This window comes from Poeciliopsis prolifica, unplaced genomic scaffold (assembly GCF_027474105.1).
Source record: "Poeciliopsis prolifica strain line A6 unplaced genomic scaffold, Auburn_PproV2 SCAFFOLD078, whole genome shotgun sequence".
Taxonomy (NCBI): Eukaryota; Metazoa; Chordata; class Actinopteri; order Cyprinodontiformes; family Poeciliidae; genus Poeciliopsis; species Poeciliopsis prolifica.
Window position 1 is genome coordinate 1342426 of NW_026562453.1, and position 14370 is coordinate 1356795.

Consider the following 14370-nt stretch of genomic DNA (forward strand, 5'->3'; position numbering starts at 1 on the left):
GCTCAGAACTCCTGAGCTCAAACGATCCGCCAGCCTCAGCCTCCCGGTAGCTTGGATTACAGGCGCGCGCCACCGCACCCGGCGAACGCGGCCCTCGCTCAGCGGACATTTATCCTTTAGCACGGTGACGTCATCGCGTACTGCCGCCGTCTGCTGGGTTACAACAACCAAACATTGTAGTTGTTTTATTAAAGACGCTTAACATACCACAGCCTAAAATATTTGGTAGAAAAACAATTTTTGACTTTTGAAACTAAATTTTTTACGTCTCTCGGATTAATGTAATCGGAAATGTACAAATGGACCTGCTTGGGCCGATGTTTCTAATGACTGATAAAATAAGTAGCAGTCTCCTGTTTCAACCGATAGAAGTAAAAAAAAGAAAAACGTTTGGTTGTCGTGATCTGTACGCGATGACGTCACCGTGCTAAAGGATAAATGTCCGCTGAGCGAGGGCCGCGTTCGCCGGGTGCGGTGGCGCGCGCCTGTAATCCAAGCTACCGGGAGGCTGAGGCTGGCGGATCGTTTGAGCTCAGGAGTTCTGAGCTGCAGTGGACTATGCCGATCGGGTGTCCGCACTAAGTTCGGTATCGATATGGTGCTCCTGGGGGAGCCCGGGACCACCAGGTCGTCTAAGGAGGGGTGCATCGGCCCAGGTCGGGAACGGAGCAGGTCAAAGCCCCCGTGCCGCTCAGTAGTGGGATCGCGCCTGTGAATAGACGCTGTAGCGCAGCCTGAGTAATACAGCGAGACTCAGTCTTTTGATGCATCCACGCCTCATCTTTTTTACACCGCCCCACTATCTACTACCCAACCTCAGCAGTAAAGCCTCCAGGAGCAACAAGAACCTCACGTTTTCCACCCAAAACCACGACAGCGTCTTGGTTCCACAGCGCCTCCAACTGGACAGCAACGCAAATAACCACAACTCCACATCAATACAACCAAACTGCTTTTCTCAAGACTAATATCCTTACAAAAATAATTATCGTTAACAAATATGTAAAAGAACATAAAACACGCGTCTGTTAAAAACTAGTTTAATATTTAGTTAGTATTAATCTGAAATTAACAATATTAATGGGTGAGTTTGACTCTAGTGCAAAGCGAGTTGAGTGGTCAAAATGATTGGAAAAGCGCAATACAAGTTCGGTCCATTTACTATTTATTAAAAGTACAAAGATTAAACTTTCAGTCTTTCTTAATATTCTTAATATCACAGGTGTGCAGAGACCTCAAGTAAGAGTAGCACTACTTCAACTTATTTTTACTCAAGTAAGAGTAAAAGGAATTTGATAAAAAGTATTCAAGTAGTGACTTATTATTATAACTTAAAGAAAGTGAAACTGAGCTGTAGGTATTAATGAGTTAGTGCAGAAAATGCAGAAAATCCGCTTATGTTTCTAAAAATACAATATAACTAATATTGTTTGTAACAAAGACGTTACACTCTGATCTAATTTCAAACCCCAAAAAAATGTTAGCCATTCTCAACATGAATTCGTCATATAATTCGCTGACTTTGTCAACTTATTTCCACTGTAAACTAATTTACCGAATGGAGCCGTGAGCGAAAGTTTATGAACCACCACAAGGTGGCAGAAAAGGCACAACGAACACTTCCCGCTTCTCTTCCGGCGCCTCAGAAATGTGCTTCCGGTGTCAGCAGGTCCATGTGGTAAACAAGCAGAAACATGGAGCCTTCTGATAAGTGGACGAATTTGCCTCAGGGACCGAGTCTGAAGAACCTGACGGATGGAGGCTTCGGGAGGCTGAGGGACGAACAGCAGGCCGCCGTCCAGGACCTGACCAAGGCCCACATCGAGTCCTTTAACCGGGCCGTCACTGAGGGGCTCGCGCGGCTTGTCCTGGTGGGTCACCGGGCCGAAATGAGCTTCAGCGATTTACGTAATTAAATCCTGGATTATATCGACTCAGCTGGAGTTTTATGTCATTCTGGGTGAAATTAGAGCAAATTAATACCCAATTTTCATAAAGAGTTTCATCTGTCAGACTAAAACTAACTAATTACATTTATTTCTATTTGTTGAATGCGAGAAAACTTTGAGAAAATTTTTATTTTCTCAAAGTTATATATATATAAAATATATATATATATATATATATATATATATATATATATATATATATATATATATATATATATATATATATATATATAAATTGTTTAATTCATGTTTTGTTGGGTTAATTCAAACTGCCTTTTTTAGTTCATTTGTATTGTTTTTATCTAATTTGTTTTAGATAAGATAATCTCAATTGTTTTATTGAGAATAAAACAATAATTTCAAAATATCAGAAATTTTTTGACAACTGACCTTGAAAATGCTTGAAATTATTTTTGAAAAGTGCACAAATAATAATTATTTTTTAAATGAGAAGTTTAATTTTTGGTTATTGTTAATTGTAAGGCGTTATTATTATGATTAATTTTAACACAAAAAAATTAATTTGTTTGGGATTAATCTGTAAAGTGTACACTTTATTAAACTAAATTGATAACTAATTAAATCACCTTTTCCCATTATTTTAATTTGAGGCAGTTCAGGATTGCCGTTCAGTGAATATTGAATATTTTCTAGATGTGTTATACTGATATTATGTCTATCCCGCTACATATTGTTGTTAATGTATTGTTATTAGCTACGAGTCGGCCATGTTTGATGTTACCCAGTGTTTCCTCTCAGGCCATCCCACCCCTGGAGTTCATGTTCAGACAGGACAAAGTGACCCTGGCCTTTGTGGAAGCCTCCATCCACAACCCAATGGTCAGCAAGGGCAGCGTCTGCACCGAGATGAAGGTTTACCCCGCAGAGTGCCGAGGCAGGAAGTGCTCCTACAGAGGAAAGCTGGTGGTGAGGCCCCGTCCCTCAGACCGGGATCAAAAAGGAAACCTTTGACCTCTGTTTGAAGGTGGATTGTTTCGTTTTAGGCGGACATCAGCTGGGCGATCAACGGCATCCCGAAAGGCATCATCAAGCAGTCCCTGGGTCAGGTGCCAATCATGGTGAAGTCCAAGCTCTGCAACCTCCACGGCTTGTCGCCTAAGGAGCTCGTAAAGCATCATGAAGAGGCAGAGGTTCGCTACGCCGTCCATGATGTCATCATCAAGCATGACGGCCAATCAGATTCAAGCTTTAAGTGACTTATTTTAATGGTGGAATGATTACTCACAAAGCAAGCTGTTGCAGAAATTCATACTCTATTGGATGTAAACAAAAAGGTTTTGCTAATTTTAAAGTACAGTGGTGGCAGCATCATGCTGGTGCATTGCACATAGTGAATGAAATGCTAAAGATTCATCAGGTACGCAGTCAGGTTTATACCACTATCTTAGAGAGGTTCATACCTAACAACGTTCTATGTAGCAAAGGTGGTGGCACCATCATGCTGTGGGGGCAATTTGACATCCATAATCATTTCATATTATAAATAAATCACTAAAAGTCCAGATTTTATGAAGTAAAGCTGTAACTTTAAGAGCAAAGGAGTTGTTCCAGTTAAATCCCTCTAATTATCTTTGATTTGGCAGGAAATGGGAGGTTACTTCATCATGAACGGCATCGAGAAGGTCATCCGCATGCTGATCCAGCAGAGGAGGAACTTTCCGGTCGCCATGTGCAGGCCTAAGTGGAAGAGCCGCGGTCAGGGATACACCCAGTACGGTAAGGATGCAAAGCCGGCCCCTTTAAAAACAAGCGCCGTCCCTTTAAGAACGAGCCCCGCCCTTTAAGAACAAGCCCCACCCCCTGCTGGCAGGTATCTCCTTGCACTGCGTGAGGGAGGAGCACTCGGCCATCAACATGAACCTCCACTACCTGGAGAACGGCACCGTGATGCTGAACTTCATCTACCAGAAGGAGCTGTTCTTCCTGCCGCTCGGCTTCGCTCTGAAGGTAACGCCGATACCTGTACCGATCCGATAACCGGTACTGATCCGATAACCGTATTGGAACTGATAAAATTCTATTGCATGTGTCAAATCCATGAATGCAGATTTATTCAGTCTGATTCTATTTATTTTACGTTGTATTTATAATTCCTAGTTGCACTTTCTTGGTGTGTTTAAAAGTTATCAAATGCATTTGTAATACATTTGTGTTTATATGACGGCGTGTCAGAAAAAAAAGGAGTAAATTTCTGGAAAAAAAAACTGAAATTTTGAGATAAATTTCAGAAATTTGATAGAGAAACCTGAAAATTTTAGAATTTCAAAAGAAAATTCTCAAAAGTGGACAATTTTCTACTTTTTTCTAGAAAAATTCTGACCTTAGTTTTTAATATTTGCGTTTTTTCAAAAATTGAGAGAGATTAATATTTTTTATGATTGAGAGAGATCAAGTATTTCTGAGATTAATATCAAAATTTCTGAAATTTTCTAGGAAATTGTAGACTTTTCAAACTCAGAAATTCCAAAGTTTTTTTTTATCTTAATCTAAAAAATTCAGGGTTTTTTTATCAGCAAATTTAAAACATTTTAAACTCTGAAATTGAAGGTTTTTCCTTTTTTTTCTCCTTTCTTTATTAATTTATTTTCTGACAGTATTTACTCCTTTTTTTCATCCACAAAGACCCTAACAGGCGTTTTATATTGATGTCTGTGTTTTACAAAAAGAAATCTTTTGAGTCGACCACATAGCCGTGTTGCTAAATTGTTAGAAAAATCTCAGAAATTTTTAGTCACAGAAATAAAAAAATAAAATAAAATCTTGGAAATTTCTGAGTTTCAAAAGTCAAAAGTTTGCTATGAAAAACTCTAAAATTTTGGGACTGGTCCAAAATATTTTCAACAAATAAAGTAGAATACTAGACCTCAGGTATCGGTATTGGAAAAAGTGGGTCGGTGCCCTCCTGATTTTAAGTTTGTATTTTTGCTCAGGCTCTGGTGGACTTCACAGATTTTCAGATCTACCAGGAGCTGATCAAAGGCAGCGAGGACAACTCCTTCTATAAGACGTGCGTGTCAGAAATGCTGCGCATGGTGTCGGAGGAGGGCTGCACCACCCGCAGCAAGGTGCTCGACTACCTGGGCGCACGCTTCCGGGTCAAGCTGAGCACACCGGAGTGGTACACCAACGAGCAATGCGCCAACTTTCTGCTAAGGTAAGCACTTATTATTATTATGTCCAAAGAACCCCTATAGAAAGCTCTCAGGTCTTTTATTGAAATTTTCAGAATTACTGGTTAAAGTAGGGATGTTCAATTTGTGGCGGTTTAAGCAGTTATGAGGAGAAACTTTAAGCTGCTGCTGCAGCTTAAAGGCAACCAAGGAATGAGCGAGTCAGTTGATTCCACCAAGCTAGCTTCTGGATCAGAGTTCAGTGAATAGTCTACATATTAATTGTTGAATATCCTGTCTGATGTGTTTTGTATTGATATTGATAAAATGTTATTGATTTATTGCCCAACCCGTATAATGAGTTTGACTTCCCGAAACGAGCGACTCGAAGTATTAAACTTTTCCTCAATACTCGCGTCCTTCTAGACGTTCCAGTATGGCAAGCCAGTTTATCAGATAATACTTTTTTTTTAAAAGTATAATGTAATGCTGTAGAGCTGCAGGGTTGAGTTATGCGGTGACATCATCTGCCTGGGTAGAGCAGGAAAGTTGTGAAATAAAAATGATGGTGAAACTGTGTTTTGTGTGCAGTGAATGCGTCTGCATCCACCTGAAGTCGGACCTGGAGAAGTTCTATCTGCTGTGCTTCTCGACCCGGAAGCTCTTCAGTTTCGCCAAGCAGGAGTGCATGGAGGAGAACCCTGACAGCTTGATGTGCCAGGAGGTTCTGACTCCAGGTCAGCTCTACCTCATGTTCCTGAAGGTCAGACCCACCCACCCTTATTTGGGTTCTTCCTGTCTCCTCTGTATGCTTCCCTCTTTCCTTCATCTCTCCTTTTCTTCTGTCTTACTTTGTTTTCTTTCCTTTGAAAATGCCCACAAATAACTTGTAAATTCAGGAGACCTGTGTGAACCTCGTCTTTGTTGAATCTCTCCCGCAGGAGAAACTAACGATGTGGCTAACATCGGTAAAGATTTCCTTCGATAAGCGAGGGACCAAGCTGACCGGCGAACTGAGCACTGAGAATGTGATGAAGTTGTTATCCACGGGGTCGGATTTAACCAAACCGTTTGAATATCTGCTGGCCACCGGGAACCTGCACTCCAAAACGGGTATGCACAACAATAACAACCAGAAAAAGCCGCTAGCTAACTAGCTTAACTTGAGATTAAAGGAATTATCTTAATGTTTGGGAGAGGATGAGTAGCTAATTTAAAGTTTAGCAGCCACCAGAACAGCTGCTACCACTGAAAAGAGTAGTTTTTTAAAGTCCGAGTTTCAGAGATGTTGCTGCACTAACGGAAGGTTGTGGTTCAATTCTTTGCATGTTGTCGAAACAAAGAAATGCCCTTATGTTAGCTTAAATGCTACCATAACTATGTGGGCTCTTAATAGCATGTTGACTTGCACATATTTATTTAATTTGTATGTTAAGATTAGTTTTATATCAAAATGAGCTAAAATGCTAATGTTAACTTAAATGCTACATTACTGTCAGGGCTATCACTAGCACGTTGACTAACACTGACTTTGTCTATTAATAATAAATTTATAAAAACATCTTTTAGCTAAAATGCTAATGTTAGCTTAAATGCTACATTACTACGTGGGCTATCATTAACATGTTTAACGTTGATTCACTCCATTTAGAATCCAAACATCTGTTCAGAAGGTAAAATGAGCTAAAATGCTTATGTTAGCTAAAATGCTACATTACTATCAGGGCTATCGCTAGCATGTTGACTAACGTTTCGTTTGCTAACCTCAGTTGAACTAAAATGCTAAAATCAAATCCGACTAGTTCTGATTTAAGACTTTGGTTCATTGTACCTAATTAATGGTTACTTTTAAATATAAAAGGTCACTTGAAGTGGCATTAGAGGAAAGCTCTTTCTGTGGGGTTAAAGGTCATTTCGTCCTCCAGGTCTCGGCATGCTGCAGATGACTGGCCTGTGCATCGTGGCCGACAAGCTGAACTTCATCCGCTACCTGTCGCACTTCCGCTGCGTCCACAGAGGAGCCGCCTTCGCCAAGATGAGGACGACGTCGGTCAGGAAGCTGCTGCCGGAGTCCTGGGGCTTCCTGTGTCCGGTCCACACGCCGGACGGCGAGCCCTGCGGCCTGATGAACCACATGACGGCGAGCTGCGAGGTCGTCACCGCCACCGCCTACACCACCACGCTGCCGGCGCTGCTCTGCTCGCTGGGTGAGGACACACCGCTGGTTTCTGTTGCTCTTTCTTTCTGTTTCTCTCTATTTATTCCTGTCTCTCGTTCTTTCTTTCCTTCATTCTTTATTTATTTATTTTACTTTCTTCCCTTCTTTTTTTCTCTGTCTCTTTCTTTCAATCTGCCATTTTTCTTTTGCCTTCTTTTTTTCCCCTATGTCTCTCCCCCCTCCAGGTGTCACCCCGGTGGACGGTCCTCCGGGTCAGGCCTTCTCTGACTGCTACCCGGTGGTTCTGGATGGGTCTGTTGTCGGTTGGGTCGAAGCTGATTTGGCTCGGTCCGTCGCCGACTCGCTGCGCCGCTTTAAGGTGACTTGGATGAATATTTCTCATCCTCCTGGTCGTTTTTCCAGCTAAACTTGACCTCTGAACTCTTCCTTAAGGTTCTGGGACAGAAGAAAGTTCCTCCCTGGACTGAGATCATCCTGGTTCCTAAAACTGGGAAGCCCAGTTTGTATCCTGGCCTGTTCCTCTTCACTACGCCGTGCCGCATGATGCGGCCCGTCCAGAATTTGGCTCTTGGGAAGCAGGAGCTTATTGGCACGTTTGAACAGGTAAATTATGCCTTCTTGACATATTTTCAAACTGTTTCTGGGGAACCAGCAGCACTAAACCAGCTTCACGCTGTTCGCCTGCAGCTTTACCTCAACGTGGGGATCCTGGAGGCGGAGATAGAGCCGGGCGTTAGCACGCACCAGGAGCTTTTCCCCCACAGCATGCTCAGCGTGGTGGCCAACTTCATCCCCTACTCCGACCACAACCAGAGCCCCAGGAACATGTACCAGTGCCAGATGGGTGAGTCGGCTGCACCAGGGCTGTCCAAACCGTGGCCCAAAGGCCATTTGTGGCCCTTTGGTTAATTTTCTGTGGGCCTTGACTGGAATTCAAGAATGGCACAAATGTGTCTATTGTAGTATTTTTTAGGATGAGGTTTTTATGTTCTTAAACAGAAAATGTCAAGTACAACATGGTAAGTTTTATATTTCATAATAAGCCAAGCCACAAGCATCCAGCAAGATTTTACTGAAAAACAGACTTTGTAATTCTTTATATCAATTTGTGCCATGATGACAGTTTGCAGTTTGCCGGTCTGGACTGTTTTCTTTGTTATATGTTTATGATTATTATTACTTTATTTATTGTTTATTTACATTTTTATTGTGTGCTGTGCTGGGACGAAAAAAATTTCCCCTGTGGGATCAATAAAGTCTCATCTCTGTGAGCTAAGCTAGTCTGGTGGAATCAACTGTCTCTCTCTCTGGTTACCTAGCAACGCTCTCGTTCTCTGGTTACCTAGCAACGCTCTCGTTCTCTGGTTACCTAGCAACGCTCTCATTCTCTGGTTACCTAGCAACAACCTTCTGGGTTGCTAACACAGCAGCGGTTTAAAGTTTTACTACATGCTTAAAATCTGACTTAATATAAAATAACGGAGAAAACATTGTTGCTAAAACAGGAAAAGTCACCAGTTTTGTTGTATTTCAGAGATTTAACTTTAAGTCCATCCCTAATTTTAAGCCGCAACAATCATAAATAAACCATCTTGGAGGGACAGCACAGCGTTGGGGAATTGTTTAATCGGCCATTTTCCACTGCAGGGAAGCAGACGATGGGATTTCCGCTGCACTCCTTCACGGATCGCTCCGACAACAAGCTGTACCGGCTCCAGACGCCGCAGAGCGCTCTGGTCCGGCCCTACATGTACGACCACTACAACCTGGACAACTACCCGAGCGGCACCAACGCCGTCGTCGCCGTCATCTCCTACACGGGCTACGACATGGAGGACGCCATGGTAAGCGCCGGTTAACGCTCTGGTTTGTGTAGCAGTTTCATCAAGCTGTGGTCCCAGGGTGCCCTCTAGTGGTCTGTCAGGTACTGCATGTAAACAACCATTTATTGGCCGTGACGTCAGCTAAAATGCAACGCGCACAGCTAGCTTACAAAAGAATTGTGTTTAGAAGTAATAATGGGCAAAAAGGCTTAAAGCCGGGTCAGTAACTGATATAAGAACTAATATTCTCATTTCAGGTTATATATATGAACATGATGCGGGGTAGTTTCATGTTAGGTGGTCCGTGTTTGTTTGTTAAACGGGTTAATCGGCCTGAAAAAGTTTGACGCTCCTCAATGTTGTTAGATCGTGAACAAGTCATCGTGGGAGAGAGGCTTCGCTCACGGGAGCATCTACAAGACAGAGTTGGTGGACCTGGCGGACAAGGTGAAGGGAGAGGACGGCGTGGTGTTCGGGGCCAAGCCGGGCGACCCGAAGGTGAACGGGAAGCTGGACGCGGACGGGCTGCCTCGCATCGGGTCGGTGCTTCGGCGCGGAGATCCGTTCTACAGCTACATCAACCTGAACACGGGACAAAGCCACGTCCACTTCTACAGGTCACCGCTTTATGCCCCGAACAAACACTAACTCGTCTGTTTTAAATACTCGTTAAAACCGTCACCATAATGTGATAATTACTGAGAGACGGATAATCTGTGAAGACAAAAGAGAAATCCAGCAGCTGCTGAAATTTGACGCCACTCCATTTTTGTTTACATTTTGCGAAGAAAGTTGTGCTCATATTTCTCCAGAAAGTTTTTTGTTGTTTTCTTCAGTCGTTCTTGGTGCGGTGCCCCCACAGGCGAGGAGGGGAACAAGTTTTTCAGTTTGGTCCATTTGACACAGTGCAGTGGGAAAGAGAACCAGATTTGGGTAGTTACTAGTTAGATTCACTCAACTACAATCACCTGAGTGACTTTTTAAAAAATACATTTCTACAACTTTTATTATGAAGTATTTTTACTCTTACTTTAGTAAAACTTCTGGATTTTCTTTCCACTGAATGAAAAGTAAAAATGTTTTTACCAGAAATTCGCCAGACACTTTTTACCAAACGGTTTTTCAGTCTTACGTGAGTAATTTCTTTTAACCTTTACTTGAGTAAAAATATGTTGTAGTGCTACTCTGGAGAAAATCACAGCAGTCGAAATGTGACAAAAGCTTTAATTTTCCAGATGATCAGATTAAAAACAGCACTAACTGTTTGTTTTGTGTCTGTAGGAGCGAAGAGGCGTGTGTCGTTGACAACATAAAGGTCTGCAGCAACGACACAGGATCCGGTCTCTTCAAACGTGTCTGCATCACCGTCCGAGTGCCGCGTAACCCGATGATCGGCGACAAGTTCGCCAGCCGCCACGGCCAGAAGGGCATCCTGAGCCGCCTGTGGCCGGCCGAGGACATGCCGTTCACCGAGAGCGGCATGAGCCCGGACATCCTCTTCAACCCGCACGGCTTCCCGTCTCGCATGACCATCGGGATGCTGATCGAGAGCATGGCAGGGAAGTCGGCCGCCATGCACGGCCTGAGCCACGACGCCACACCGTTCACCTTCTCCGAGCAGAACTCTGCGCTGGAATACTTCGGGGAGATGCTGCGCGCCGGTGGCTACAACTACTACGGCACGGAGCGGCTCTACAGCGGGCTGAGCGGCCAGGAGCTGGAGGCCGACATCTTCATCGGCGTCGTGTACTACCAGCGGCTCCGCCACATGGTGTCCGATAAGTTCCAGGTGCGCACGACGGGAGCGCGGGATAAGGTGACCAACCAGCCGCTGGGAGGAAGGAACGTCCAGGGCGGGATTCGGTTCGGAGAGATGGAGCGGGACGCGCTGCTGGCCCACGGCTCGTCCTTCCTGCTGCAGGACCGGCTGTTCAACTGCTCGGACCGCTCCGTGGCGCAGGTGTGCCTGGACTGCGGCAGCCTGCTGTCGCCGCTGCTGGAGAAGCCGCCGCCGTTCTGGTCGGCCATGCGCCACCGGAAGACGGTGTGCAGTTTGTGTGGGAGGAGCGACTCCGTGGACTCCGTGTCTGTTCCGTACGTTTTCCGTTACTTCGTGGCTGAACTGGCAGCGATGAACATCAAAGTGAAACTGGATGTGAAGTGAAAGGAACAATCAAAACCCGTTTTCCTCTGCAGCTGTTTATCAGGTAGCGCTAAAGTGAATGTTTTGACCTTTAAATAAAAGATTTTTAACTGTCGCAGTTTTATGACATAATCATTGTTAGTAGCAGCTTGTTGAGCTGAACATTTCAGAAGCTCCAATTCCAAACATTTAAATACAAACTATTTAGTTTGCAAATTAAATATTTTGCTTGCTAATTAAATAGTCACAATATCAAGTTATAACATTTTAATCAGATTAAAATGTTGTTAAAATAACATTTAATGGGAAATCAAAAGAAAAACTAATAAATTAGCATTGCTAAGCCTGGCGGGGGCACAAGTAAAGCCTGGTGGCCCGCCAGGCTTATAGTACACTGAGGGAAACCCTGCATATAAAAGCTTCTGCCTGGAAATGAACGAGTTCAATGAACTCTTCCATTCTTGTTACTTCTAGCTTATTTACTGATCTAAGTTGTATAATCACTCGACCACTGAACAAAAACAGGTAAATAATTAAATCTTCATGTTAACGACTTTAATGCCCACTTTTTGGAGGTAAACTTCAGCACACCTCTTCATGATTCACTCATTGTCGTGTTAAAAAATTGATAAAATATGAAAATATTTGTAAACATGGAGGTTTAAGAAGCAATCTGTTCACATTCACATCACTGCAGCTGTGCCAGGACGGCCGGCAGGTCCAGAACAGACGGGACAGTGAAGTCTGGTTTCACCGGACCGTCCAGCTCAGACCCGTCCGCTCTGTGAATCCACACCGTGGCACGAACTTTGGCGTTAACCCCGCCCTGGATGTCCGTGTCCAGAGAGTCGCCCACCATGACGCAGTCCTGCGCCTCCACCTGTAGCATCCCGAAGCACAGCTGGAAGACGGACGGGAACGGCTTCTGCTCGGCGTGATCTCCGGCGATCACCACGGCATCGAAGAACTCCTCGCATTCGGCCGCCTCCACCTTTTCCCTCTGAGTCCGAGCGTCGCCGTTGGTGAGCAACAGCAGCTTGTACCGGGCGCGAAGCTGCCTCAGCAGGTCGCGCACTTCCGGGGTCAGGCACAGAAGCTCCAGCCGCCTGTTCTTCCACAAATAGTAGCACCGAGAAGCCAGATCGGATGCGGCACTGCTTCCTGTCGTCTCTGCGATGCTTTCCGCCCAGTGGCGCACGCGGATGTCGTCCTGCGAGGTGCCGGGCGGCCGGTCGGGGCTCTCACACAGCAGCTTCAGCTTGAACTTATCACAAATGCTGCAGATTGTGTCGTCGTCCAGGTTCAGTTTGGACTTCAGAAGCTCCCCAGTCTGCAAAATACACAAACCAATAGGTCTAAAACGATTAATTGTGATTAATTGATTATGAAAACAATCATCAACTAACTTAGTAATCAATTAATCGTCAGTTGTACTGAAAATTTCCATTTGCTGAAAGACATTTACATCAAGATGCTTAAGCTTTGTTTGATTCTGTTTGACAGAAATCAGATTAGGGCTGAAACAATTAATTGTGATTAATCGATTTTTTTTTAAAATAACTCAATTTAGTAATCAATCATCAATTGGACAAAAAACAGAACTTTTCTGAAAGATATTTAGATACTCAGTAGAAGAGGACACATACTTTGGTTCTGTCTGATGAAAAATCAAACTTGCACTGAAGTGATTAATCGTGACAATAAAAATAATGAATAGCACAGAAAAGGCGAATTTACATGAGAAAAAACTGAATACTTAGATCTAAAGAAATGTTCCTCTGAGTTTAATTTTTGTTTAAAGAAATTTGCTTGTGTATTCCTGTGTTAAAAAATATATTTTCAAGAACATGAAAAAATATTAAAATAACAACCAGGATGGTATTAAAGTCTTAACAGCTGATTTTAAATAATGTCTTTTTGCATTAAATTACTTCAGCTATTTAGAATGTTGTTTTACAAACATAGATATTAACTGTGTATAATTTGGGTTGTGTTAATAAGCCATCACCTCTCGTGAAAACAAGAGTTTTTCCAGGCTTTTAGGAGGAAAACTCCTCCCTTGACGGTCGTCATAACTCCTTTCCAGGTCGTGCGCCGGCAGTCTGTTAGGGAGCGGACACCAAGTCTTCATTCACTCCCCAAATATCGTTTAAATATCGACTCTTCCTAATTTACGCCGTGTAAATAAGTAAAATACTGCACATGTCAGCGGGTTGTCTCCATAAAGCAAGTAACGCGCAGGTTGTAGACTTCAAACCGAGAACTTTAGCTGGAGACGATCAGCGGAAGTTTTGACTGAAGAGGAAACCGTTTCATCACCTCCTTCAGCGCCTCCTCTCCGGCGCGACTCGTGTCCACCAGCGTGTTGTCCAAGTCAAACAGGATCGCTTTCACAGCTTCACCCTCCATTGCTGAAGCACACCGTCATCCAACGCCAACCAGGAAAACAAACGCAGCTTTGCGGAAGCGGTGCAAAGTGAAGTGCTTCATGGGATTTGTAGTTCCAGAGGCAAAATGACGCATTTTCACAATTTTTCCTCTAGATGGCGCCACGCTAATAGATAGATAGATAGATAGATAGATAGATAGATAGATAGATAGATAGATAGATAGATAGATAGATAGATAGATAGATAGATAGATAGATAGATAGATAGATAGATAGATAGATAGATAGATAGATAGATAGATAGATAGATAGATAGATAGATAGATAGATAGATAGATAGATAGATAGATAGATAACTTGGTTGCAAGCTAAATATTATTAGCTTGAAAGCTTAATATTTAGTTATCACGCTAGTTGATTTACAAACAAAATATTTAGCTCGTTAACTATTTAGGAAATAAATCGAATATTTAGCATTTTACTTGCTACCTGAATATTTATATATTTAAAGTCCATCTTAATATTTAGTTAACAAACTATACTGCTTACAAACCAAACTTTTAGCTCGCTAACTATTTAGCTCCCAAACTAGATATTTATTTCGAAAGCTATTTAGTTTACAGACAAAATATTTAGTTTTTATTTTGCTAACTGAATATATATATATATATATATATATATATATATATATATATATATATATATATATATATATATATATATATGATACTATTAGTAAAAACACCATTACAATAA

At 42.8% G+C, this 14370-nt stretch overlaps 2 protein-coding genes across 2 annotated transcripts; one reads left to right on the forward strand and one right to left on the reverse strand.

Annotated features, from left to right (window-relative positions):
* Positions 1 to 1663: 1663 nt before the first annotated feature.
* On the forward strand, positions 1664 to 11343 carry polr1b (RNA polymerase I subunit B). The gene is made up of 15 exons (XM_055021721.1): positions 1664 to 1871; positions 2709 to 2876; positions 2954 to 3100; positions 3554 to 3686; positions 3781 to 3917; positions 4901 to 5124; positions 5672 to 5843; positions 6022 to 6193; positions 7006 to 7287; positions 7484 to 7617; positions 7692 to 7862; positions 7947 to 8103; positions 8907 to 9103; positions 9449 to 9699; positions 10364 to 11343. Exons 1-15 carry the CDS (start codon positions 1695 to 1697, stop codon positions 11244 to 11246), a joined length of 3405 nt encoding a protein of 1134 aa, XP_054877696.1. The 5' UTR covers positions 1664 to 1694; the 3' UTR covers positions 11247 to 11343.
* A 122-nt stretch (positions 11344 to 11465) lies between these two features.
* Positions 11466 to 13671, reverse strand: nanp (N-acetylneuraminic acid phosphatase). The gene is made up of 2 exons (XM_055021722.1): positions 13545 to 13671; positions 11466 to 12555 (listed from the first exon to the last, which is right to left on the reverse strand). The coding sequence occupies exons 1-2, from the start codon at positions 13632 to 13634 to the stop codon at positions 11914 to 11916; spliced, it is 732 nt and encodes a 243-aa protein (XP_054877697.1). The 5' UTR covers positions 13635 to 13671; the 3' UTR covers positions 11466 to 11913.
* Between the last annotated feature and the right edge of the window lie 699 nt (positions 13672 to 14370).

Excerpts from the sequence above, each read along its gene's own strand:
- polr1b (XM_055021721.1), top strand. The coding sequence starts at position 1,695 with ATGGAGCCTTCTGATAAGTGGACGAATTTGCCTCAGGGACCGAGTCTG. Across the intron at positions 6,194-7,005 it reads GAACCTGCACTCCAAAACGG|GTCTCGGCATGCTGCAGATG; the intron begins GTATGCACAACA and ends TTCGTCCTCCAG. Across the intron at positions 7,288-7,483 it reads GGCGCTGCTCTGCTCGCTGG|GTGTCACCCCGGTGGACGGT; the intron begins GTGAGGACACAC and ends TCCCCCCTCCAG.
- nanp (XM_055021722.1), bottom strand. The coding sequence starts at position 13,634 with ATGGAGGGTGAAGCTGTGAAAGCGATCCTGTTTGACTTGGACAACACG. Across the intron at positions 12,556-13,544 it reads GAGAGGAGGCGCTGAAGGAG|ACTGGGGAGCTTCTGAAGTC; the intron begins GTGATGAAACGG and ends TGTATTTTGCAG.